At 33.4% G+C, this 27,979-nt stretch overlaps 4 protein-coding genes across 4 annotated transcripts; 1 reads left to right on the top strand and 3 right to left on the bottom strand.

Annotated features, from left to right (window-relative positions):
- Positions 1-5: 5 nt before the first annotated feature.
- LOC148609955 (neuronal acetylcholine receptor subunit alpha-10-like) lies at positions 6-9,676 on the bottom strand. The gene is made up of 7 exons (XM_088543163.1): positions 9,649-9,676; positions 6,001-6,146; positions 5,429-5,473; positions 3,260-3,369; positions 1,890-2,425; positions 522-718; positions 6-173 (listed from the first exon to the last, which is right to left on the bottom strand). Exons 1-7 carry the CDS (start codon positions 9,674-9,676, stop codon positions 6-8), a joined length of 1,230 nt encoding a protein of 409 aa, XP_088399289.1.
- A 233-nt stretch (positions 9,677-9,909) lies between these two features.
- On the bottom strand, positions 9,910-12,015 carry LOC148609954 (perlucin-like protein). Its single transcript, XM_088543162.1, has 3 exons — positions 11,913-12,015; positions 11,234-11,404; positions 9,910-10,245 (listed from the first exon to the last, which is right to left on the bottom strand). Exons 1-3 carry the CDS (start codon positions 12,013-12,015, stop codon positions 9,995-9,997), a joined length of 525 nt encoding a protein of 174 aa, XP_088399288.1. The 3' UTR covers positions 9,910-9,994.
- Positions 12,016-14,947: 2,932 nt separating this feature from the next.
- Positions 14,948-17,042, top strand: LOC148609953 (uncharacterized). The gene is made up of 2 exons (XM_088541605.1): positions 14,948-15,130; positions 15,443-17,042. The coding sequence occupies exons 1-2, from the start codon at positions 15,111-15,113 to the stop codon at positions 16,950-16,952; spliced, it is 1,530 nt and encodes a 509-aa protein (XP_088397731.1). The 5' UTR covers positions 14,948-15,110; the 3' UTR covers positions 16,953-17,042.
- Position 17,043: 1 nt separating this feature from the next.
- Positions 17,044-27,469, bottom strand: LOC148609952 (uncharacterized). Its single transcript, XM_088541604.1, has 6 exons — positions 27,243-27,469; positions 24,238-25,119; positions 21,794-22,182; positions 20,674-20,764; positions 19,886-19,965; positions 17,044-17,982 (listed from the first exon to the last, which is right to left on the bottom strand). The coding sequence occupies exons 1-6, from the start codon at positions 27,331-27,333 to the stop codon at positions 17,914-17,916; spliced, it is 1,602 nt and encodes a 533-aa protein (XP_088397730.1). The 5' UTR covers positions 27,334-27,469; the 3' UTR covers positions 17,044-17,913.
- Between the last annotated feature and the right edge of the window lie 510 nt (positions 27,470-27,979).

Genomic DNA, 27,979 nt, shown 5'->3' with positions numbered 1-27,979 from the left:
AAAAATTAAGTATTCGTAGAATTAACTACAATTTTATCAAATACGACAATGCATCCAATGGTCAAAACAACTGAAAAAGACACCAAACTCAGTCTGTCTATTGCATTCGAAAACTGTTTCCAAATTTCAGGATAATTGTGGATTTCTTCTTTCTCCTGTTTAAACTCTGAAACCTGAAATGAAAGTTAATATTTTTGAAACATTTATTCTCCTATATATAGATTGTTTTATATGTTTAAAATTTTGTGAAAGAGTGAAATGTTTTTTTTTTCCTAAAACGTACCACTGTTTTTTGAAGTGGTTGTACATGTATCATTCTTTCAAATATCGTACGATCATGACTTGTTCATGCATTCAAAATTGAAATACTAAATACAAATCATACAGATATTGTGATGTACACGTTTTAAGGTAAAGTGTTTGTTCTAAATGAATGGTAGTAACAAAATTACCGAACCGATAAAATCCAGGCAGTGGTTAAAAGGAACTGTAATAGGAATATCCATAAAAAGTATGCTAACCTTGTCTTTTGGCGGACGGCAACACTCTTGAGTAACACCCGGTAGTGCTATAAAGGTTATACAGCAAGCTGGTCTGATTATGAACTTCATCATCCAAGGATGGACTGGCTTCTCGTTGCGATAATATATATTGATAACGACAACTTGAAGAATTGTTGATACTCCTGAGAGCCCAAGGATGAAGTTGAAGAATACCACTGACATTAACAATAAAACATTTGTTTTTTATTAATATTTCATTTTAACTTGTTAATTTTAAGTTCACTAAAAATGTATTGTGTGACACGCAACAATTGAAAAAACATTTGTTACATTTTTATAGAAAGTTTTTTTTACCTGATTATTTCTTTGCAATCGTTGTAGGTTACATTACACTGACTAATTTTCTATTGAAGTCATTATGTTGCTACAAGATTGAAGCATTACAAAAGTTTTATGGTCGTCATCGTGAACTCGTGGATCGTAACGGTGTATCCATCTGCGCCATGAAAACTGATTTGTTCAATATGTCATAGTTTTCCTTTTCTCTTTCGTCTACCCCGGACTTTTTTATGAGCAACTCGCCCCGTGCAGGTCCGGGTGGCGGAAGAATAGGCCTGCAGCAGCGCTAAGCTTGTCGTAAAAGGCGACTAAATAGTGCTCTGACCACAGAGCAACTGGGTTGTGCGCCCCAGATGGTGGAATGGGGGTACCCCTGGTGTGTTACATGCTGGGGTTGTCAGGCTATAATACGGAAAACCTGACCGCAAACCATAGTGGTGCACCGTGTTGGGAAAGATGCCACGTTCCCCGCACGTTAAAGAATCCTGCTGTGGTATTCTTCCGCAGTAGGAACCATAGGGCTCCGCCACAGGAGGCTAAATTGCCCGACCCTACCCACCTATCCTTATTTCCAGTGGCAATCAAAATTTATCAACCCCATTATCTTTGTGTCCCATCCAACTTTTCATTTTATCATCCACTTTTTGTTCATCGTCTGAATATAGCTGAAATATTGCTGCTCGGGCGTTAAAGCCCAACAATCAATCAATCATTTATGAGAAACTCGGCGGGTGTTCCTAGAACAGCAGAGGACGCTTACCCTACCGGTGCACCTGGTCCATGCTCCCAGTTTTTAGTGGCGTCCGAGTTGCTCATTTGCTTTTGTTACTTTATATGTATGATTTAGGTTACTTTAGGTTCTTTGTTGTGCATGTCTGGTCATTCTCCCTGGATTACATTCTTTTGATTACCGCTATAACCTCGGTTCCCTTGATTATTCTTACTTCTTTTCTCGACAAATCTGTATTTTTACATATGATTGAAATGCAAAGTAAATTGATATGGCTTCATAAATGTCACATTTCAATTTGGGTTAGTTCAATTTACCTATCCATGGAGTTGCTTCTGCGGATGGCGGAAGCTGATCTGCAACAAGAAGCTGAAACACCGACATGGCTAACATCACTGTTATTTCTAACGAAACCTTTTCACCGGAACTGACTGGGAGGATGAAACCAAGAATCAACAAAACAGTTATCATTAATGATGGTAGTATAATATTAGTAATATAGAATGCTGGTTTTCGTTTCAACTGGAAGTAAAAAGTAACATCGGGGTACGGTTCCGGACAGCATCCATAATATACAACGTGCCTCTCATACGTCACCTTGGGTAACTCCCATTCAACATTCTCTTTCATTTGTAATAAATCTACGGCTGGAGATCGAGCGGAAAAGTCTAAAGAAAATCCATGGTAAGCCCAAGAACCAAAAATTAGTTCGCAGGTTTGGGTATCAAAAGGAAAACTTGTCACATCAATTGGGCATAGAGCTTCTATAACTGTAGGAAAGTTGTAATATACGGAACCATCAGAATAAATATTTGGTCGGAACTCTTCCAATCCATAGAATTCTGTTGAAATACTGAAAATGTACTTATAAAATAATCGTAGGAATAAAGGTGAAATAACGCTTAAAATATAATGACTGAAACTGAATATATAAACTTCACAGACGTAGAAAGTCAAAATACCAAATCAAATATATAAATGTATAAGCAATTTTGATACATTTAAGATTTCATGCGCCACAAAATTGCCCAACAAATTGGTTGTTTAAGCAAATCGATTTTCAAATTGTTTGAAAATCTTTATCATTTGATGTTTAATCGATTCCAGTAAAGTAAGACTGGTTCATTTTCCTTTAAAACGGCATATTACAAAAATAAGGTTATACAAATCATCAAATGGAAGTGATAAAAGTGTCCGTCCGTTCGTTCATTCTTCCGTCGGCATAAGCCTTCTCTGCAAGTACCCTCCATAGATATTTAAAAAACGCTGCAGGAAAGCATGCCGTTGTATTTGATTTCAGACTCAATCTACGTCAAATCAGAATAAAAATTTAAAAGAATATCTTAAAGTTACATTTTTGGCGTTGGAGCGGGGGTATCATAAAGTGATATTTGTTAATAAAAGTTTTCTATGATTGAGCTGCAAGTAAAATTATTTATCTAGGAACTAGACTAGTTTTCGGATGTGTAAATCATGCAGAATATTGTGTGAATTTCCTCCTAAAAGCAGACAAGTTGGCATGTTCGTTTATAGACCTAAAAAGCAACTTAGTAACAACAAAAATATGTAGCCTTTTATGGGGTGTATCACATATAACAGAATGTGCATGATTCTAACAAAGACTGATACTTAAATCCTTCACAATGAAATACAAATAAATAGTGGATTAAAAATATAGATATTTTACCTGTCGTACAAAGTAAGATCTGGAACCCATATCTTTTTATAAGGAACAATTATATTTCCTATGTCATCAAAATCACTAGGATTCCATTGTAGTAAGCAATCGTTCCATTTCTGTAACGTAAGATTGGAGCATAACTTCAATTAGACGCATTGTTTCAGCATAGTGCAAATGTTACCATTCTATGTATTTGAAAAAAAACCTTCTTGTAGATACACGTATAAACACTTTATTAACAAGTCTTTATATTTCATTTTACAGTCAGAAAAGTTTTGCGATCAAAACTTGAATTGCTCAGAAAAGAGAAGAGCGAAAATACAGCCAAACAAAAAAAATAAATTTTCCGACACAATTGGTGAGTTTTTGTTTTTCACTCTTTGACCTTAAAGACGCTTTGCTATGGAAATGCAAGCCACGTGAGCACAACTCTCTAGTCCGATTGGCCAAATACTGACAACTTAGTGTCGTTCGATAAAAAACCGTACCGAAAACTGAGTTGAAATTTAGTTACACATGTTGTTATGGAATATGGAAATTAAAACAATGTCTACGTCAGCTATCTTTCTTCAAACGCTATTTTTTAAACAAAAACAAAATTAAATAGGTTGTGATTATTTTTAACCAAAGCGGACGAAAATTCCTTTGTCATCATAAATGCCACTTAACACTTATAGATCGGTGATAACAGAAAACTATCACCAAACTATACGACATACGCGATGACATGACTTTGTACTGTCAATTTTCAACATCTCTTCAGCACCGGCGTATTCATATCACAACTCATACGGTATGCCAGAGCTTGCCGTAACTAACGACTCTTTGTACTGTGCTAGACTTCTTACAATTAGGCTTCTGGAACAGCGTTACATTACAACATGATTGATGTCTACTCCAGACTTGACTTTTTATGTCGGCGGGTGTTTCTAGAAAAACAGTGGATGATGCTTCTACCGGTGCACCCGGTCCATGCTCCCAATTTTAGTGGAGTCGGAGTTGCTCATTTACTTTTGTTGCTTTTTACGTAGCATTTTGATATTTTATTATCTATGTTGTGTGTATCTGATTTCCATGTAAGTTCTTTGTCCCTTTATTACATTCGTTCGATTTCTGCTAGAATTTTGGTTCCCTTGATTATATTACTCTTTTACAGAAAGAGGGTTATCTATTTTTTTTTTTTTTTTCAGACAGAAAAAGACATCTTATTCCTTTGACATAAACACAATTATGTTTTTATTTTAATTTTGTCACATGACCAGCGCTTTGTAAACATGCTTCAAGCTTTTAGGGGAGTTTGGATTGCTCATTTACTTTTGTTTCTTTATATGTATTATTTTAGTTAATGTGTGTTATTTTCCTTATCTTGGTGTTACATGTATCCTTGGACTGTATTCTTTTGATAATTACCTTTCAAATCCTCGTTCCCTTCAATTATTCTCATTTAGATACTGTCTTATGACGTAACTTAGGAAATTAGGGTTTTTTTCATACTTCGAGAATATTGAATGTTTATTTGAGCTTCAGTTTTGAACAACATCATTTGTTTGTGTGGTATGCTTGCGCTTTTGCCAATATAAGTGATTGACATAATTATCACATGTAAGGTAGAAAGTCTCCAGGAAGCTGTTGACATATTTTAATTAAATGCATATGTTTATAATGTGACGTCGCCATTAAACAGTATAACGTGACGTCGCCGATGAACAGTATAACGTGACGTCGCCGATGAACAGTATAACGTGACGTCGCCGATAAACAGTATAACGTTTTCAGCAGTTGTGTTGAAGCGAAGTCAGTGAAGCTCATGAGAGTGCTTATAACAAGTCAATTGCCCTCCTGAAATGTTATTGGCCTAGGGGCAAATAACATGCTGGAAACAATACTTTTATTACAATGCAAAATTGGTGTTATTTAAATAAAATATGTGATACCTACTTTCATTAACCCGCGACATGTGCCTTATATAACAGAACGAATAGTTTATCAAACAAGCCTTACTGCAGAAGTTATTTTGCAGTGGAACTAAAAAGTTAGCTAAGTCGTATTAAAAATAGACTTTTATTCATACAGTATTTTGGAAGCATTTAAATTTTTCAAAACGTTACTGCTGTCTCTAGCTTTTGTAAATAACATTTAAAGAAAACTGACATGGGTTTTACCAGAAATACATACCAGGCGCAGCCACAGATTTAGTTTGACAATCTGGTTTGGTTCATCCTACAGGAATGGCACAGAAGTTAATAAAGTTAAATTTATTGTCATATTTTAAAGAAGGAAATACCAATAATTTGTGGCAACAACATGGATATGACAAAAATGTCAGATAATTCAATTATAACACGTAAATATCCAAACAGTAAATATATTTAAAGTTAAGGCATTATTTGGTTTTCAATAAGGATTAGAACTCGGATTAAACTACAACTTCTTGACCCTACATTCTGGTTCTTCCTTATTTTTTAGTTTTAGGTGTGTGTCCATATGCAGTATACATGAATCGATAAATCTTTGTTTTCTCCGTTATTTTTTTCTTTAGTACGATTCATTGTTTGTTTGTACATCGATTTGTTCAACGTTCATACATATGCATTATAGGATGACAGTTACAATTTTATGCATAATGCATATAATTGCTACTTTTGTATTGAACACAGCTTTACTTTATATTCAAGCAAAAATGAAATTTATTTCAAAATAAACAGAAAATATGTTTATCGAGTACATTTTTTGAAATGATACCATACCAAATCAATGACCTGTCGGACAGCTAAACCAAGGGTTGCGTTAACTTGAGTGACTCCACTGCAAACAGGTCGGAGTGCGCTGTCATAGTTCGAGAATATAAATTCGCTGATGTTCAAGACTGGACTGAATGATCCATGCACTACAACTACACATTGATAGGAAATGTGTATTTTTAATATTACATGTATAATTTTGATATTGTTCTTGTAGAATTTGTCGTGTACGTATCTACGTATCTGAAAAGATATATCGGCAAAAAATGTCGAAGCGTCAGTATGGGATAATTCAAATACGTCAAAATTCATAAAAACATGGTCTAAACGTAAATACATGTGACAAAGACTGATGTAAAAAAAACTGTTGATATGCAACACTTTATAGGAAGACACAAATCTTTGTTTATTTTATGAAAATCAAGACATCATCCAAAAAACTCGAGCACTAGCAATATTATATAAACTCCTGCAAAAAAAACTGGATTTACCTCAGGTACTTCGAAAGAGGAGAAAATCAACATGCATTTATAGGATGAAAACAAAATTACTTCATGTAAATAGATAATTAATGCATTAAAGCTGATTACATTCATCACGTGCCTTTATTACATATAACACTAAAAGCTGGATTCTTTAACAAGGTTTGGAGAAGCCTCGACGATGTCAGGCAATTTGAGTTTTGACAGTGGTATATTACAATGACAGTTGCGCGAAACAATGCTGTAATAACGAATGTGCAATAAAACATTATGAGGGTGATTTCCACGATTACATTTTCTTCAATGGGAAACATTAAAAAACTGTTGATGTGCAACTCTTTGTAGGAAGACACAAATCTTTGTTTATTTTATGAAGATGTTGTCAAGGGTGCTTACAAATCATTATATGATTGGTATTATCGTATTTAGTATAGTTAAAATGCTAAATATTGTCATATGAGATAGACTACAAGACTTAATCATTTAAAATAAAATGTGTATTAGGGATCATGGATCATAAGAAACAAATGTACATTAGACAATGTAAACCATGAGAATTAAATGTACTTTTAATTTCCTTTTGATATCTACTTAAATATAAAAGTCAAGATTCACAATGTGAGTGTTTTATTATTATAACTAAAACAAATAAAATCGATCAAACTATGATAGCTGCAATCAATGTGTACAATGTTGACATTTTCAACATTATTTCATTGAAGTGACATGCGCATATCGGTGGTAATAGCTCTTGCGTTGTGAATTTCAACTCACTCGTTCATGTATATTTACATGTACAAAGTCATACTTTTAAACGCTTCCTACGAATTATTGGGTTTTTTCATGTATTTGTTTGAATAAAGAATTATTTCATCTATAAATTTGTAATTATTTATTATTTATTCAATTTTATATGTTAGTTCTTGCATGCATATTGTTTTTATACATCGAACTTCAATGTTTATAAAGAAGCTTTGACCACGATTCCACTTTATATTAACTGTAGCTATAACGGCAAATTAATAATGAAAAGATAAGATATGCACACGCAAAAGACAACTTGAAAAAAGTAAACAAACATCCAAAAAGGCTGAATAACCGGTGCTGTACCGCAATGGAAAGAGTAAACATGATATGATTGTCCTTTTCGGTTATGTATGCTGTGTACTTAACACTATCTGCTGAGTAATCTTTTTTTTTTTTCAGTTACATGTCCTACTCTCATTCTCGTGCTTAATCACTTCATGAAAAGGGAAAGAAACTGACATACAGACTGGTCGGCTACCTCGTGTGGAATAGGAAAGGACAGTTAACTTTATTTTAAGCAAGACTTTTTTCTAAACTACAATTACAAAAAATGGAATTTAATGGTTATAAACTTATAATTACCAAAGATCAAATCATTTTAGGTTTTTAAAAAATGCCCATGTTTTTCCGGCAACAAACCAATTCTTCCACAGACATGCAGCAGCTTTCCAACTCAGCCAGTTTATAGGCTCTGCTATACACGATGTGAAAAAAATCACAGATCATGAGCACTACTCAGTACAAATAATACGCGAAACTGTTTCTCGTGTACTGTACTAATTTGCAAAAGGGGCGAAGTTTAGCGCTGAGTGTGGCAGAGGTATTAAAACGTATATATCCTCTGCGCAAAAGATTGGCAGTATACCAGTTAGGTGTGCGAGTAATCTCCTTTTCAATGAAAAATATATGAACTAGTAACTGGGAAAAGACTACTTCAGGTGTCCTTTATGTAGATGAAAGATCAGAGCACATTGAGATTCTATATAAAAAAAAATGCAGAAAGAAGCCATTTAGAAATGGACTTTGCAACTGTACATTTTTTGAAATTTTTTTTGCGTGTAGAAATAAATATTGAAACTCTTTAATTTTGACCTTTTAATCCTTGAATCAAAACTTGGAATGAGTTTTGTCATTGAAAATTTATATTGTAGAATATGTTTGAATATGTTTTTAATGAGCCTTGTGTAACACCTCATCAAATTTCATATCGGTTGCGTTGCATAAAACCATTATTGTCCTCATCACGTGCAATAAATCCTCATAGTAAATGTGTAGCATGCTATGTGATTACTCGTTATCAATAAAATGGTAATACTCACAGAAATGAAAATTAAATAAAAGGAGAACAATATCCACCTCTTTCCTTCCAGTTATCATATTCGTATATTAGTATAACATGTGCACAACAGAATTGAGTAATGAACACAAGCTTTACTTGCAGGAATGTATACAATAAATACAAAAGGACCCAATAATAAAATGTACATGGTATAATGATCTTTAAATTAAACATAATAATGAAGTTGTATACAATGTTTTTGAAAAAATAAATTAATCTTATAAGTACATGTAACAGCAATATTAAATATTGTCAGAAATACTAATATTTTTATGGATTATATGTATTCTTAATAGTTTGGTTGGTTTCAATGCGTTGATTTAAAATTTTCTTTCTTATTCTATTTTAATGGAGTTTTTTTATTGAAAACGGTAAAAATTGTTATGTAAATGGCCCGAATTATTTTAAAAGGAACTAGGTCAATTTCCTTAGTGCTGAAGAGAGGTTACACCTTGACATTTTTTTTAATTAAAACAATTTTTGAATGGAAGTTGATTTATCACGAGATATAAATGTAGCATTTGTCCACTTTGCCTCCAGGGTGTGTATCATGTTCCTTTGTTGTGTTGGTTTGCTGTTTTCGTTTTTTTATTGCTTAAAGTATCATTCGGGTCGAATGCCACCACCCGTGTCGATCATCTTCTCTTAGTTGAAGTCCGTTATCTGTTCTCCTTAATTCATCTGTCATATAATGTGAAACCATAATCAATCAATCTATATGAATTCTGAATAAAAATTATAGGTCTATAACAATTGTTCTCATCGTATTTTGTAGCTTGTTTTCATACCACTAACCACTACAGCTCAATGTAAGGGGGGTAGTTAGAATTCAGAAGCAGTGCGAATAACACTTTACAATTTTTGGATGTGTATAGTTACCAAAATAAATACATTATAATTGCTTGTAAAATATATGTCTGCACTACATCTTGAATAGTAGCTCTATGTGATGATTTGGCAACATAGATATTTAATTGGACATTTACTATACGGTAGGGAATATTTCAAGAATATTTTCCGTCTCACCCAACCATGCTAACGTGTATCTTTGCATGTTTCAAATAGACATAGCTTCATCATCCTCTGATAGTTGATAACTGCAAAATAAAGATTGGATGAAATTTTTTTTTCAGCTAATACGAGACCAATAGCACATACTCAAGTCATATATTGATAACCAACGTTGGAATTTCGGATAACAAAAAAACGTACTTATTTCATGAATTACCAGATAAGTTCTAACTTGAACCATATCACTGCTAAAATGAACTCATAACGTGATTTTTTGTGCTTTTGTTAAAGACTAACATTCTATTGAATTCTAAATTTACTCATATTCATGGATGTTGCCTCCAAAATATAAAATAATAGGTTACAAAGACACTCGTATTTCACAGAGGTAAAATTTCATTTGTTTACAATATTCATCTCGTAGAGCCTTGTGCTTCATATTCAGAACGGCACAGTCAGCTGATTTGTATGGATAGTGAATGTCATCATTGTTGAAGCTTCCACCTGTTAGACGAAAATAGTTCCCGGCATTAGCCTGCTCCCATCGCCACACCCCTTCTATTTCTAAATCTGTTGCACCAACAAAGTATTGTTCTGAGACAGCATGCGGATCTAGAACAAATTAAATTTGTAAAAGTCTATGGAAATCAACAAATAATATTCGTTTTTTTTTTTTTTTTTTTTTGCTATCCTTGCAAAAGCATTCTTTTTCAGATGAAGTGTATCTCGCATTTTAACATATTGCATTTTTTTTAATTTTGTGAAATACTAAAAACAGTATCCTTTGAGTAAATATACCACCCAACTACCGCCTTTTAGCTATGCCAAAACTTATATAACTCTTCACTAGCTCGCATAGATCCTTACCTTGACGACCTCCCATGTCAGGGGTTTGAGGGAGCGAAGGTGGATTCAAAACCCCGACTTGGAAGGATGGTGTCCACGTTAAATCGATAATTTATTTACATTGAGCCTAGTAATCTGCCAGTAATGTATTATATTGCTAGTATTGGTTTGCAAATTTAATATGAATCATCTTCATACTTAAAACACAGAACAAATATTTTGTTATAAATTGATACGAGGAGTAAAATTCGTTATACCGCAGTTTTTCGAAGTCATATTAATATGCCCAATCAGCATATAGATTAAAAAGATTTACATGTATAAAATCTGTGTCATATAGTTTTCAACATCATTTGTTTAATCTTATGGTCAAAATAGACCCTTTTGTGCTAACTTTGGCGTAGTTGATGAGCATACGTTGAGCATGCTCAATATACACTTCCGCGAGGAAAATTCTTTTGTTCTACCCAAGCTCTACCTCCCGGAAGTGTATATTGAGCATGCTCACCAACTTACCACAAAAGGGTCTATTAAAAGTAACAACACAAAAAAACAAGAAATATATGACAATTCTTATTGTAAATGAAAACATGTAGATCAAGTCATTGACAAGTAATATTTATTTGAAAAATCGGTACACTTGTATAACAATAAACATACAAAACTCGAGACTTTTCTAGAGCTTAAAAAAAAGCGATATAACGTTTTTGAAAAGAACTGCTAAAAGAAATAAATTTTGACGTAGTACACTTACATGTTTTTAACATGAATTCAACTGTCAAGTTATGTTTTTCTTCAGAGTCCAATACTATCAGCTGTCCGCCATCATTTTTGCAGTCGTTTTTGGCGTCATACCATCTACTCTTTTTTATACTTCGTTTTACACATATGCCTTTGTAGTAATTGTAGTCTGAAGCATCACAAACTGAAAAAGATTCTTACGTTTACAGCATTTTACATATAAAAACCAGCCGAGTTCTTTTGTCCCCCAAAACGTTACGAAAAAACGCATAGTTACTTAAAAAATAAGAATTGACGCTTCATTTATTGGCAAACTATGGAAGCCCATAAGTGCCATGTGTATAATTATTTTGAAGTGGCTATAACGATTTAGTATCTCGTTATAACGACTTTGTATCTCGTTAAAACGAAACAGCTAACTCCTTATAATGACTTAATGTCTTGTTTTGATGACGTTGTATATCGTAATACATCTAACGACTTAGCTAACTCGTTATAACGACTTAAAAATAAAACAACTTCTGGCATTAATGGGCTTCCGTAGCAAACTGATATTCGACTTTTAACTTCGATATCTAATCAAAATTAATCTGAATGAATCACAATCCGACTTTCATAGTCATAATATTTGTTGTATCTTGAACATATATTACTAAACACAAATCTGGATGTATTCTGGAATTTAATCTCACCTCCGACAGGGGTTTTTATCCAGACCTCGTGAATCACTTTACTTGCAATATACGAATCAGCGGTTGGATAAGAACTAGCATAGCAACAGGTTCCATTCGACATAACTATATCACATTCTTCATGCATCATACAGAATATTATACATGTTTCTTTTTGGTCATTCATATTTTTGTACATGTAACTACTGTTCGAAGATGGTTCTATATCGCCCAATGAGTCTGTGTTCTTGAAAATAACTTCTACTAGAGAAAAATTACATGGATATCATACAAATGTCTTTATAATGGGTTAATTCATGATAGTGTAGAACTTCCTTCCGACCGAATATAAGCATTGTTACGTGATTTGAAATCGCGGTATAAAACAGAGATTTTCATGTTTTTCTTTTATGAAGGATCAAGATATAAAAATATGTTTTTATTTCACAAAAGTAAATTTTAGCTAACAGCTAGATTCATTATATTTTTCTATGCAAAATATAATGTTAAATGAACGGTGAAATAGGAAAAATATGTTTTTCACTATATACTTTGTCAACTGTAAGTATGGCCAGCTGAAGAATGCTTCATTTTTAAGATGATTTGTTATAAAACGGGGTATAGACTATTTCAATAAACGAACAAACGGCATTAGGGAGAAATTATTTGGAATAAAATTGAATCTAACTATTTGGACCGGTTAATAAGAAGGTCATGCATGGATATCATACACGTCTTTATAATGGATCATATGGAGTGTAAGTCAGGATTCCCCTGGGTGTGCTGGCAAGATGGTAGATTAGTGAAACACGAGAACAAAATTCAAAATACTTACAATTGCTTCGACGAAGTTTACATCCCAATAAGTACAGGCAACCAAACAGAAAACGGAACATTTTACTCGAAAGGATTAAATTTCACATGTTGAATATATTCTAAGTATTCTGGTGTAACGATTAATTACTTTTGGTCCTCCAGTGTTTCAAAATTGTATATACTAAACGATGCTCTTTGAAGGACAAGTCATCGACATCAAATTACAATTATACATAATCGATGCTTTTAACAAGGAGTATAATTTTACTACTTTTCTATTTATTTATAACCGGAAGTAGGCTATTTGCTTATGCAATCAGTCGGTCCAATTTAAATACTATGCACAGATGGTGGGATAGTTTTGGAAACAACAAAATCATTATTATTCATAAACAATATTGAAGATAATACCATAAATTTGATCTTTATTCATCTAATGAACATTTGCTTGTAGTGTAAAGATCGGAATACTGACCAAGAAAAATCAATGGGTTGCCTTATTACTTATACTTGAAGTCTATTTTTTGCTATTTTCACGATGTATCGGTGGACGTATTGATAGTGCGCGCAAAATTAATTTTACTCTACGTAGAGCATCATATTTTTCAAAACCGCAAAAAAACCTGATACAAGCGAATTTTTGCATTTGAAAAATCAACATATGCAAAAATAATTTTAAAAAAATACTGAAAAAATATACCCTCAGAATAAATCTGTTTCCATCTAGTGACTCGGACGATCCCTAAATAACACTTAATTGAATTTATGCTTGTAAACAGATAAAACTGGAATCACGACAGTCGTTCTATTATTGTATTGTTTGTGCTTTGCTTCTGATTAAAAAGGATCAAAATTGTTGTTACATGTAGAAAGAGCTGTCTCTGAGCTTGATGACACATTCTTAGTTACAAGAATTTTTGGGCAAATGATGATACATTTCATATAAAAAAAAATAACCAAATAGTGTAACTCAGTCTGATGAACTGCTCCAAGGCGCCTAGAAAAAAATGTTGATTGATTATGGCACAGATATTCCATGCATTTCAGGACGAGGACGATTGACCGAACAAAAAGACCCTACTTTTTACTGGTCCGAGTCCGACACACTGAGCCAAATATTTATTGTGCTAGTCAACAGAAGTCACAGCCCGCATCTAGGCATGCATCCCCACTTGGACGCATTATTCTCCGAACTAGCAAGACGTTACCCTTACATTCCTGACAAAAATAGTAGTATTTACAAAGCATGGTAAAATGAGAATAAAATTGAGGTTTGACTTCGTTATCTATTCTGAATTGACCTTTTAAAGTAGACGTACAAAAAAATGTGGCTTCTATAATGTGTATTATATTTGTTTTATCACGTTCTATTTGTATTTTGTCCCATTGTATCTTTCAAATGTTGCTAGTTTTCGCTTATTTATTATTCATATTTACCCTTGAATAAGCCATTTCACAACGTATATTATTGTTTTTACTGTATATGTTTACCCAAATTCTGAAAACAAAAATAAAGTATGTCAAATCAGTGGATTTTTTTCGTGCCGTTTCGTGCCAACTGCCTTAATCTTACACAGGGTGGTAGTTAATTCGACTAAAACGGTTCTTATATGTAAATTTAATGATTCTTAAGGTCGGATAAAAACATAATAAGAATCTAAAATCATTTTAATTATATCCTATGGAACAAAATATCACGCAGTAATAGCACATATCTTTATTGCATTTTTTTCGATTTAATCATCAATTAAAAATATATCAAGTTAAACATTTTTAAAAAGTCAAGAGGCGAGATTTTATGAGATGTTATGAATTCAATATATTGTATAATTTAATATACTGGTATTAAAATGCATAATAGAAATCCGATCAAATTTCGCATGATTCTTAAAAAGACTTCTGTTCATATGTCTTCAAATTGCATCTTATCTCCTGTAATATTAAAAATCAACACCATGACAGTAACGACAATACACAATTAGTCTTTTAAATACAGATTAATTATAGAATTAGGCAGGCCAAATTCCAGCATTGTTTAAAAATCACAGCTGATGCAAGGGAACACATCGGAATCCTTTCCTTTCCAATATCAAGAATGCATAAATATGTTGGAAATGAATTGAATGTTTCCTTCCAGGTTAACTTTGTAAATGTATCGTGCAATAATAAGAAATAAAAACTTTTATGTGTATTTTCACCTGCCTGAATCTTACATGGTCGGTACTTGTATATGTTGCAGTATCTGATTAACCCGAATACAATACGGAAATTAAAACAACTATTGAGGACAAGGTGCAAATGGGAAGTGTTCAAGAACATTGACTGATGAAAGATTAGAAGTGACTTCACACGATCAACACTTCAACGATTTGGTTAGTATTGATAGGTAGGTTTGTTTATTCGATGTGGTCTACCTTAACATTGTATGTATATTGATTTTGATTTTGTTTTTATGATTTTTTTTGTTTTGTTCACTTGTTTGTTATCATTTGTATTTTCTTCATTTATTTATTTTTTTTATTTCATTATTTTTTTTGGGGGGGAAGAGTTCTTTTAACTGTTTGACATCTATGTTTTTTAAGCCTTTTAAGGTACAAAAAGCGTGATTAGAGACCATTCATTATTTCAAAAACTTTAATTGTTTTGAAAATATACATGTCAATTAATACTAATCTTTCCATGTTCAGTTTTAATCCTAAGAGTTTCATGAAGAAGGAAACCGTTTCTTATTTCAGTCTAGTAATGGCAGATGAAAAAGACGGCGTGCTTAAATGTGTCATACACGACAAAGACCTTGACCTATATTGCTCACGACATGACGAGATCATCTGCGAGTTTTGTATTGACAGTAAACATGAAGGGTGTAAAGATCTCATTGATGTTGTGCACGCAACCAACGAGCAGATGTCAGATACGGAATATTCCGAAATTAAACGAACGGTGATCGAAATGGAAAAAACTATCGAAGGATACATCAGAGACCAGAACGAAAATAAGATACAGCTTGACGACCAAAAAGTCAGTATTGCTGCCGAAATCAAAAGTTTCCGGGACAAAATCAACGAACATCTCGAAAGATTACATCAAGATCTTTTAGATGTTTTATCTGAAACTCATGACAAACTCAAGTCGAATATTGACAAAACTCTAGATGAGCTAGAAAAGAAGAAAGATAAACTGAAGTCGCTGGCTAAGAAGTTTGAAAATTTAAATGGCGAGGAAAATTTTAAAACAAAGTTTGTAGTTGCAAAAATGGTTAAAAAAGAGTATGCTAGAGTTTCTAAGCCGATTCAAAGCCTTGTGAAAAAATTAAAACATTCTAATATAGAATTCGCCTCTAGTCCGGAGGCAGAATTAATTGCGCTAGAAATTGAGTCACTTGGAGCTATAGCTATATCCGAAAAACAATCCGTATGTAACATTCCTAATTTTAAGTCTGAGGATTTACAACTCAAATTTGATTTTGCGCGAAATATTGCAAATATTAATCTCCATTTAAAAACCGAAATTAAAATAAGAAATAAAATGGACCTTTCCGTACAAAAATGTGTCCTTCTACCAAGCAACCAGTTCCTATTTGCTGACGAAAAGAATGAGAGATTAGTAATTCATGACCACGATGGATCACATCACCATGACATCAGTGTTTCGAACAAGCCGTTTGATATCGCCATTATTGATGCGCATCGAATAGCGGTAACATACGGAAGGGAAAGGCAGGTTGAAATTTTGGATATTTCTAAGCATAAATGCGAGCGTATAATAAAAACGGGAAATGATTGTTGGGGTATAGCTTTTAACGAAGGCAACCTATTTGTTGTAGTGTATCGCAAAGGTATCGACGTCATCGGAGTCAGAGGTCAGCTGATTGCTACAATACCGGTAAATGTTGATCACGTGTTTTATGTTGCTATCCATTCCGATAAAATCTACTTTACTGATTGGGCAGAGAACACGGTGAACTGCTGTGATTTTGACGGCAATGAAATCTGGTGTTATGGTTATGACAATGTCCTGTCGGAGCAAGGAGTTGTGACGGACGCCGATGGAAACGTATATGTCGTAGGATATAGAACTAACAACGTTATGGTTACCTCCCCTGACGGTCGACGTTATAAAATTGTTCTGAGTGGCGAAAAAGATGGACTTAATTGGCCAACAGGACTTTTCTACGACCCTCAGGGAGATCGACTTTTACTATGTAACGAAACCGATGGCTTTGCTGCATTATACGATATTGAATGAAACTAAGACAGAAGTGTCTGTTATATTCATGAATTGATTTTTGTGTATGAAAGGGGTTCTCCGATTTATTTGGCTATCAAATAAATTAAACTATCAATTAATTTTTAATTTGTTCAATAATCGTTATTTGTTTCGAGTCCAATTAAAACAGCTGAAATCATAATAGGACCTGAGTAAAAGTGCCTTTCAGTTGATAATATTTTTATACAGGTATTGAGTCGCTAATCATGCTTTCATTCTGAAACAGTGTAACACATCATTCTGAAGACAAAGTTGGTTTAGACTTAACAACAATGCTTGGTTCTCAAGTATAACTTATGATTTTATTTGTTCTTAAGACACTGTTGGCAGGTTTAATCTGTAACTTTTATACACCCATCACCGGATTTCCGTATACCACCGGAAGTGACATGTACATCTCAACTGGCGTTTCTGGTAATTCAAAATATAAGCGAAAGACGTTTATCCAATCAGTTCATTTGTCGAATATATCTAGTATGTAGTTGTTTTTATTGTTTTTGTTTTGTTTTGTTTACATTTCTTGTCTTCGTCTATTTTTTCGAGTTTTATATATCGTTTAAGCCGTATTGCTGTCCTTGTATAGTGAAACTCGCCAAAACTGAAATCATGAAAAACCGAAAAACGTTCCAATTTAAAATGGACAACTCTTGAAGTCCTTTTTTAACAGCTTTAGTGCATTTTTAACCAAGTATATAAAGAGAACCCTTTTCTAAATCGGAAGTACCCTTCAGTCCGAAAAAGGATTTGATCTAGTAAGACGGTTTTTTTTCTGTACACAGAAATTAAACCATCTAAAATTTACATGTGAAAACAATATATACAATCATTGAAATGCAGTAAATGCGTACAACACTTAGATTTTAGAAATAGTTTTAGAAATACAGTCATCTAGACCAGTCCTTTTTTGAAGATATCCACATGAAGTAACATGAGGCTAATTTTATCTAGTGTTGAAGTAGCTTTCCACCTTCCAGTCCAGTGATGGTAAACATTTGGTATAAATGGTAATCTAGAACGAAACATCAGAAGGTTAAAAGAAACATATTTATTGGTTTTATGGGGATTTGGGTTAAACTGTGTGTGCGGAAAATGTAAATTAATGGTATTTACGTCTGGTCTTGTAAAAATGTACCCTATAGTAGGACAAGATACAGCAGTTACATGTACCCGAGCTTATCTTTAACATGAGAGTAAAATGCTATTTAAGGAATGACTGTTATATTTTTTGGTCAATGAAGAAATAGCCTCAATTGCGTGATGAAAACTAAATAACATACATAGCAGGTTATTTTCAAGTGTGCACCACCGGTATTGTGGTTATTTCAAATAGACCGAAAAATATAAAAGGTTCCTTATAATTTCATCCATCTTCCCAAGTCCACGCTCGCTCCCTCAAACCCCTGATATGACTCATTCATATTTAGCGGGTATCGTCCAGTCAATTCCGATTGGTTGCTACTCCGGGTGAGAAGCACCAATTAAAATCGATTTAACATAAAATGTCTGTGGACAGGCAAACAATAATACCAGGTAATGGACGATCCGATATAGTAACTGAAAGTTGTATGATGTCACAAATGATGCAATATGAGCAAAACTGATAACTGTAGATTTTGTTTAGAGTCTTTACTGAACAAAAATGAAGTTTTGTGTAGCAAGTTATTTCAAAGAGTTTCTATTACGAGTGATTTGATTGGATTTTGCATCCGGGTTAGATTTAAGTAACTCACTAGATGGCGTTGGACGATACCCACAAAATATGAATGAGTGATGTCTGAGGTTTGAGGGAGCGAGAGTGGACTCAAAACCCTGACTTTGGAGGACGAATTTCATCTTAATATAAAAATTCAAGGAGTAAAATTAATCATTAAATTATAAATTTATGGTATCGCACAAACTTAATCCAACAACAAAATCGTGTTACGTCATGGAAAGTAAAATAGCAAGACTTCACAACGAATTTCACACGAAGTTGGTTTGATTAAATACTCTATCAGACCCAACCACTTCCACAGAACTATATTGCTGATAACAGCTTTATGAATCACTATGTATCACTGCTATGCAGAGTGTGAAAAAATATAAGGTATGACCATCTGTGAGATTGTGTCAGATCTATAATAGTACAAATTTGCATAAAGAGGCGTGTATAAAGGGGTGACCAAGGGAACCCGGATTCGGATGGTAATGATAAATCACGTAATCCAGGGATAACGACTAGACCAACACACACAACTAAGAAAAAAAAACAAAGTTTATAAGCAACCTGGACTTCAATAAAAACTGGAAACATGCATGGACCAGTAGGGTAAGCGTCTACTACTGTTTGTGGCAGAGGTGTAAACTCTTCGAAATACCGAATATATTCTCCGGAGATGAGAACAGCGTACCTTTAGTTACTTATGTGTATAAACATATCAATTTGGCTTATATTAGAGGACAACCATTAAATTTTCAGGGGTTGGGAAGAATGTTATAATAAAAAACATTCTGACACTTTTTTAAAATAATTTCATCGTAAGGATGGGAGGAAAAATATTTTGATCTTTTCAAATAATTCTGGTCCGAACACTGTGCTTTTACGTATATCAAAATAAATAGTAAAATTGTATGTGCAAAATATTTTTGAAAATAAATTTTTTAACCATTAACACGGCAAATATTTATATTTTGATCTAAAGAAATGATCCAAGCCCCACCCCCCTCAATATCAAATGGTCGTCCATTAGTACTAAGTACATGTACTATATACTGTCTAGTAAATGGTATGGCTGTAAAGTTTTGAAAAATCAAAGTCTCATTTACACACAAAATTTGAGTGATACGTACATATTGTTCATCACGAGACTACATTTGTAGGTCCGCGGGAAGAGATCGCCATGGAAAACATTACATCATTAGCTTGTACTTACATCTTTCAACTGCCCTCTGTAGTTACCGTACTTTTTACATTCTGCAAAAACCATGGCATCTGGACGTATTTGTATATTTCCTGTAATACATGCACATAATTTAAAACACTGGCACATCCAGGGAAACCAAAGTGATCAAAAATTATACCCACCGAATAATAATATATGAAGACAAAGTAATAAAAAGAAACATTATAGCACAAAGCGGTACACTTACAAAGCAACTGAAACGAAACGAACACGTAATGAAATTAGATTAGAAATTCGAACTTCTTCAAAATATGGACGGAAAGATCAAGAGAACGTCAATGGAAGGCGCCGTCTGTGTTCTACAAGCAATCGAACAGACGGATTAAAAAGTTTTCTGAAGCTAAATCTTATATACCTTCCTAAATAGTCTGATGATATTGAAAAGGGGGGAAATAAAAAGTTTAATTTTAATAAAATTGGTCAATCAGTTAACTAAAGAAGAAATCTGAGAAGAGAATTTTTTTCTTGAGTACATAATTATACTCCATTGTATACATATAATGTGTTTCGTCATTTGTACGCACTTAAAATCTAGCCTGTCTTCATACCTAACAGATATGAACATGTTTGGTCAGGTCTATTGGCAAGATATGCTATTAATTAATAAATCTCCGACTTCCCACCTTCACATGCAAATTGTTGAGGGGCCCTAGATCTGGATAAATTGACGTCAGGATTGTTACACATAATTATACAAATGATCTTTATTGTACTTTTGTCATTTCTGGATATTGTCTCGGATTTTTTAGCCTACTCACCTAAAACTCGCTTACTCCTGACTTGATTGTTCACCCTGCCCAACATTGTACCGTTATTGTACCGGAAATAAACATCATTCCAAACATCTGTCTAAATATACAAAATGTAGAAATCGGTTAGTGGAATACTACAAAGGGTAGGTAATTTCATTTTCCTTTCAGAAATTTTTTATGTAGAACATATTGAAATCCGAAGACCGATCTGCAATTTATCGTTTATTTCCGGAATATCTCGAAACGCTGCATTACAACGCAAAATCATCTATTTCATGCTTTTCTTAACATTTTTATCAGTACACATGTAGAACTAGATAATTGTCATTTTTCCGACGCAGTCGGTATAGTTTCGCTATTTACCCTTTGACCTTAAAGACGCGCCTCCATGGAAACGCAAGTCACCCGATCGCAATTCTCTTTTCCGATTGGCAAAATACTGATAACTTAGTGGCGTTCGAAAAAACTGTATCGGAAATTGAAATTGGGTACAATGTGTTATTTCCTGAATGAAATGTAAAAAATTATAAGTAAAAAAAGAAAAAATCCTACTTGTTATCGGTATTTTTACACAAAAAAATGTTTGCTTTTAATAGTGAACGCTTTGTTAATGACGAATCTGAATGCATTCGAATGTAAGATGAGGATCCATTCTTTTGAATCCACGGAGTCACGTAACAAGACGTACATATAAAATTAGGATACCAGAATACAAAGAAAGATGAAAACTATATCAATATTTTAAGTTTTCAACAAAACGGCTTAATTTTCAGTGTCAAAACAAGTCTATAATACCACTTGAAGGGGAAACAGTTATAATATACTCTTTTATTCTTTCGTCCATACTTAAATATTTGAAGCTATGAATCTCAAGAAGGACATATATTGACAAGCAATTGGAATTGGTTTGCTGTGAGGTTATTCTCGTTCCATATAACACGGAACGATTATTTTAAAGCCAAACCTGTCAGCATGAAAGTAACCACCTGCAATAGTTTGAAGAGATTATGATATAAAAATTTCTTTGAGTACATTCTATCTATAATTAACCTGTATTTAAAGACCATCAAGGTCACTTTAGACAGGTTTGTTTCACTGTACTATCTTTATTATTAAAAATACTTACATATCCATTAAAAACTAAACTATGTTTGTTTTCTTGAGTATCTGTTTGTAGAAAAAATAACGTTTTGTTCGAAACACTGTTGAAAATTATTCCAAAAGAAGGCTCTCCCTCGCCTTCACAATTGCTGACTAGGGTGTATGACTCTAAACTGCGGCTCATCGACGGTTTAAATTTGAATGCAATCTGCAGCATATCTCTATAATCATAGCCTTTATAACGCCATATGAATAAATGATTACTTCCGTTAAAAATCGCCCCACCATTACGGACGGTAACGTCATGTGCGTCAATTGTAAAATTATTTCCTGAAGAGTCTAAAACAGGACCATGAAATTTGATAGCCACATCTGGTCGACATCCTACACTAGTATCTGGCTGCTCGTGGGAAACTGAAATTCAAATTTACCCCAAAATTGAGCACGGTCATGTTAGCGCTAGAGACCAACTTCAACTTTCACTTATTATTTTATACAAATATACATGTGTGACATGTGCCAAGAAAAAAAGGACATTACATGTACATAGCAAGCATTATTTTTTTTTTTCGGAATTCGTAACCTTCATATCTAAATTGCCAATGTTCTCTAAGAAAAAGATTTAAAAATGTGCTTGTACTTCCTTCAACAATTTTTCTTACTATAGCAAGTTATCTCTTCCATAAGAATACTCCATGAATTCATATTCTTTCCACTTTTTTAAATTATACCAAATTCTAAAACAAAAACTTCGAAGCTAGCAATTTACGGAATACAGAGTTAACTCCCACCTTCAATGTTTGTCTTTCACGGATACGTGTCCATGCTAGTGGAAATATAGAGTAAATATACAATGTTACTCTTCTAATTTCTTAATAAAATGCGGTTTAGTTATGGTGTCTAGGTAATTTCTTAAACATTTACAAGTAAGATTCTTATAAACCAAATTAAATACCATTATACAAAGTATTTGAATTGGTAGAATAATTAACGAGTTACATGAAACTATTTTTCAGAACACTCTTCGAACACTTCAAGAAAAATTTTGTTAACAAAAACTAGGGAAATCAATCATTTATAGTTAAATACATGTATTTGCATCATTTGTGATTAGAGATGCGGAGGCAACATTCGTACATCCCCTTAAATTGGACAAAAAAGTAAATTTCCCCTTGAAGTCTTATTTTTACACAATGTCAAAAAAATCGTGCCTCGCTTGGCAATTTGTTGTTTTTACACAGGTCCCTTATCTAAAACCTTGGATCTTCCCCTGAGGGGACAACTCTATCCTGTGAAGTTAACCATATTACTTGCTGTAATCGTTGTTGGGTTAGATATTTTTACAAGTACATGAATCATTAGGCTTGTGTCATCTTTTCGAACTTATGAGCTCTGGACAGAAACAAAAGCGAGGAAAAACTTCAAGTCGGTTCATTTTTTATCAAATGTTTTCGAACGTTTACCAAAAAATGTATAAGAACGGGCTTTTTACGGGTGTGAAATTGAGCTCCGATCTCGAAATAATGTTTTAGCAAACAAATTTGTTGCATTTTCTGTATTAATACGGATATTATGAACTTTTAATTTGGCAAGAATTATCGTATAATAACTACTGTAGTCTAGATACAGATGTGAAATAAAGATCCGAATCGAATAATGTCTTAAAATGGTAAATCATTCGTTCACTCATCCAATCAGAATACGAAGATTACTATGAACATGTAAGCCGACACAATAATAATTGTTGAATTTTTCATTTAAAGACAGGTGTAAAATTTTGCTTCGAATTATCAATTCGATCATCCCAAAATAAAAATAGAAATAAAAATACCGAAAACATATTTTAATTGATAAGTTTATAAAACACTTGGTCCATTGCGATTATGAGCTTTCGTACATTGTGATTATGAGCTTTGGTACATTGTGATTATGAGCTTTACTCAAACGAGTGGTTCTATATATATTTTTCTTTAAAAAAAGTTCATTAAACTACTTTCTGGCACACATTGCACCACATTTTAACAAGACGACTTTTTTGGTGAAAAAGTAATTTTTTTTAAATCCAAATTTGAAATTTAGAATATCTTCAATTTCACAGAATTTGATAATATAAATTCCACTATCAGATTTTGATTGAAAAGATATGTGTATCTGAATTATCATTCCAAAGGATTTTACGTAAGTGGTGCATTTCTTCTGGTGCTCAGTATATTTTCGAGTTGAATTTTTAATCCCAAAACCGATCTGCTAAAGCAGGATTCAATAAATATCTTATTCCTATATTAGATTTCTCAGTGGCTGTTCAATGGGGTTCTAGAGGTTAGTACTCCCATTTTTGTTGGAATTTGTTTCAATATAAACCAAAATTTGGACAGTGAGCTAATTATAACCTTGAACCCCCATTCTAAATTTCTTCAGTGGACCCTCCCATGTATTGAATTTCTGGATCCGCTCTTGATACTTAATTACCTGACAGAACATTTGTGCAGCCACACTGTGATTGATTATATCCAGAACCAGGAGCACACATTCTGACCTGCCAAAAGCCGTTTAATCTTTCCTCGTAAGAAGCCTCTTCGAGTTCATTGTAAGCATTGTAATGTGGTTTGGTGCGGCATTGAATTTTCCGCAACAGGTCTGAATCTTCTTCATTCGGATTGCTATTGCCAACTGACATTCCAGGTGGTGAATCATGAAAACCATTGATTTTTTCGAACAAAGTGTTTGAATGAGGTATATGACCATTCAATTTAAAGGTATCCTCATTTGGAAAGACTTCTTTTTTCCCTTTATTACTTAGATCGATGGGAAATCCAAAATGTACTGCTTGGGCTGTATCGGATCTTCTATCTGTCATTTTATTTGATCTTGCATCGGTGTTAAGCGTTTGTCGGTCTTTAAATTGCCTGATTTCTTTGCGGGTGGATTGTTTGCTTCCGGCTTCTAAATGGATATTGAACATTTGGTCTATGGATTTTGCATATGAAGAAGTGTCTGATTTTCTGATTTTCGATTTAATATCAGCGAAACCGTTAGGAAATATTTCTTTCATTATTTGTGCATCCATGAAAGACAGTAGAGGTACAATATCCTTCTTTGCACCACCGAAATGGAATTCCGGTATGAGAGTTTTTGGTTTTGGTTCCGAATGTTCATGTCTTATGACAGGGAACCCATGCATACTGTCTACCCCAACTCTGATTCCAACACCTTGAGTTCCTTTCCCTCGACGTGTTTTAAATTTGTTTGGTTGCATTAAAGATTCATCAATATGAAAAAGAGACTTTGTCTTTGGTTCCGGTGGTGGTGGTATTGTTGGTAGCATCAAACCTCCTGGGTTATACCTCGTCCCTAGAAAATACATGCAAAATGTTGAATAAGAAACATTTTGGGTATAACCGTTCTTTGTATATTTTTGTTTGGTTGTTGGTTATGCTTTCATTTTTTTCGGTGGGGGGATGGGTCCTCATTACTTGTTTTGTTGTTGTTGTTTTCGTTAAATATAGTATGCTTTCGTTTTTGTTTTTTTTTTTTTTTTTTTTGTTTTCTTCGGGAAGAAGGGGGGCTCAAAGTCAATAACAGGCAATACACCCATTTCCGTAGCTAAAGTTTAAAAAAATGTTTTAATCACTTAACTGTGACGCAAAAGAACAAGCGCAATAAAAAAAACAACATTTAGTTGCACGCTTGTCTTACTGGGTATACCTCCATTCATAAAATTCCAAGGAAACAACTGAGCAACAAAAATCGCTTACTACATATTGTCCTGTATAAAGCATAATAGTACCACTTGTGAACTCAGACCGTCCAATGGCAGCTGAGGTTTTTGTGACGAAAATTCTCTCTAACATTTAATATAGTAATAAATGGAAAACTATCACAAAACCGAAAGTTTATCGGACAACACCCAAAATCGCTTACAATGTATTCCATATCTATATAAAGCCAAACACCAAATTTGAAATCAAACCAACCATCGCTTGTTGAGATAATTGTCACTAAATTTGTATGACGTCGGAAAGGCAGGGGATTCCAATTTACCACCCACCCGTTGACCATGGTGACCATTTTCATTTTCCGGTTTATACATGACTTTGCAAGTTCATGCAAATTTTTTACCCTTTTCCCACCCGATATGCAATTTAAGTTCGGTCATTTTTTTGTAATATTTATTTTTAAAAGGATTTTACTTTTATGTGCATTTTTTGACTTTGAATTTACCAGACACTGCCGGAGTTTCAAATCCTTTATGTTGACTTTAGTCAGTCACAACTTTTTATCTGTTGATACATGTGTATTGTTTTAAACTTGCATGTTAATAGTGCTTAAATTAAAATCAAAATATAGTTCGACATACCTATATTTTTCATTGGCGTAATTTCTACCTCGGGTGTTTAAAAAAAAGTGGCACAATTAGAGTACTGGCGCAATTAGATACATTTTTGGCGCAATTTGGTTTCATCCGTTTTGTCTATACATGTATTACCCTTTTCCTTAATGTGTTTAGACTTGTATTGCTTTACAGCAATTGTGAAACTATCTACCTTTTTACAGATAATGGTAGACTGAAATCAAGGGAACAAAGACATCTTTTGTACAGTAAACATGTCCATAAAATTAACTTTTTTTCCTATGTAAATCATGAAACAAAACGATACACAACTCAAATGCCAATCAAAAGGATTTCAATTGAATGAAAATTGGGTCCAGAATTTCATACATAAGAACTGCTTGCATCAGCACTTTTTTCCATGGTCCATACATAATACTAGTAAATAAGAGCGAAAATATAACTAAAGTAATACTTTCTTTGTTTTAAATACTATGCATCAATGTAGAACTTTTACTTCCGTTATGTAACTTTGTATTTTAGATGATTAACGGTCTTGACAAATGTGTACCGTCCGGTATAAATTTTCTGTTCACAAAGGTTTCAATCTTTCAAAAAAATATGATTGAGTTACATTTTAAGGGTTACAGAGCTATTTCCCGTCCACACATTAGGTCCCGCTACCGGAAAGCTTATTTGGGTGAAAAAGCGAGATAAAAAATAAAATAATCTGTGCCCATGAATAAGTATGTCGTGGCCACGAATTAACAAGCTGTGACCACTAATAAAAATAATAATTCAAAATTACAGATCAGATACTTAGCAAAGAACACAAAAAACATGAAAAAAATGAAAAAAACGAAACAGGGAGAAAACACACAAACAAACTAAAAGTAAATGAGCGATCTCAACTCCATTAAATAAAAAGGTGAATGGGAATGTAGGATAACGAATGCATACAGCATAATTGAAATACAAGCAGACAGAAGATTAATGACATTATACGTCTAACAAGTATGACGTTGTCTCTTGTGGATCGCCGGGTCACTATAGGGTGTATTTTTTTAAAATCAAATACGTGATATTTCGACTCGCGAGTTTTACCTTAACGTTGAATTAAAACAGTGAAGAAAGACGTATTTACCTTGACCGTAGGAAGAGAGTACATATCCACACAGTAAAATGAACTTGTACATGCTGAAGCTTTGAATTACTCCCGTTTTAGTGTTTGACATGGAATACAAATCGTGTGCAATTATACAGTGTAACGTCACGCAAGACAATCATACATTAATTTCAATTAAAAATTCAATATGACAAGATTGCTTTTGTCATTGTCAAGCCTCATGTTTGTAAATAAAACAAGGAAAATTTGTTTAATTAATTCATTTTTACATACATCATGATATACCTTTGGTGGTGGTGGTGGTGTGAGAGAATAAATGATTAATTGAATTAGACAATCCAAATGGAAATAAGTCACTATTTCTGACTTTTTTTCAGAGAAGAATGTATCATAACATCGATGCCCAATCCTTTGTTGTAGGAAGAGAAAGTATTCTAAAATCCTTTATATTCCGACACCTAAGTAATATCACACCAAACAATGTAAGAATTCTGTGTAATTCGACACCGGACAAAACAAGAATTCTTTGTAATCCGACACCTGACTTTTTAAGAATTCTGTATTATCCGACACCTGCCTACATGTTTCTAGGAACCACATGTAATCCGACGCCTGAGTATTCTAGAATCCTACAATATCCGACCGACATCTGAGTGTCCCATAAGTAAGTATTTTTGAATCATGTATAAAATAACAGTCTGATAGAATCATGTTTTTCTCAAATCGTGTAAAACATTAAACTCGAGTATTCTAGA

The sequence above is a fragment of the Perna viridis genome, chromosome 8 (assembly GCF_037379345.1).
Source record: "Perna viridis isolate PV_CMFRI_1.1 ecotype Kerala chromosome 8, ASM3737934v1, whole genome shotgun sequence".
Lineage (NCBI taxonomy): Eukaryota > Metazoa > Mollusca > Bivalvia > Mytilida > Mytilidae > Perna > Perna viridis.
The sequence above is the reverse complement of the archived record's forward strand: the minus strand, read 5'-3'. Positions and strand labels throughout refer to the sequence as shown.

Excerpts from the sequence above, each read along its gene's own strand:
- LOC148609954 (XM_088543162.1), bottom strand. The coding sequence starts at position 12,015 with ATGTCGAATGGAACCTGTTGCTATGCTAGTTCTTATCCAACCGCTGAT. Across the intron at positions 11,405-11,912 it reads GATAAAAACCCCTGTCGGAG|TTTGTGATGCTTCAGACTAC; the intron begins GTGAGATTAAAT and ends AATCTTTTTCAG. Across the intron at positions 10,246-11,233 it reads TGAATTCATGTTAAAAACAT|ATCCGCATGCTGTCTCAGAA; the intron begins GTAAGTGTACTA and ends AATTTGTTCTAG.
- LOC148609952 (XM_088541604.1), bottom strand. The coding sequence starts at position 27,333 with ATGTCAAACACTAAAACGGGAGTAATTCAAAGCTTCAGCATGTACAAG. Across the intron at positions 22,183-24,237 it reads CTGCACAAATGTTCTGTCAG|TTTCCCACGAGCAGCCAGAT; the intron begins GTAATTAAGTAT and ends TTTGAATTTCAG. Across the intron at positions 19,966-20,673 it reads CAGGAGTAAGCGAGTTTTAG|GAAATATACAAATACGTCCA; the intron begins GTGAGTAGGCTA and ends CATGTATTACAG.
- LOC148609953 (XM_088541605.1), top strand. The coding sequence starts at position 15,111 with ATGTGGTCTACCTTAACATT. Across the intron at positions 15,131-15,442 it reads ATGTGGTCTACCTTAACATT|TCTAGTAATGGCAGATGAAA; the intron begins GTATGTATATTG and ends TTCTTATTTCAG.
- LOC148609955 (XM_088543163.1), bottom strand. The coding sequence starts at position 9,676 with ATGCAAAGATACACGTTAGCATGGTTGG. Across the intron at positions 719-1,889 it reads AGAAGCAACTCCATGGATAG|TGGTATTCTTCAACTTCATC; the intron begins GTAAATTGAACT and ends TGTTAATGTCAG. Across the intron at positions 174-521 it reads GCCGTCCGCCAAAAGACAAG|GTTTCAGAGTTTAAACAGGA; the intron begins GTTAGCATACTT and ends CTTTCATTTCAG.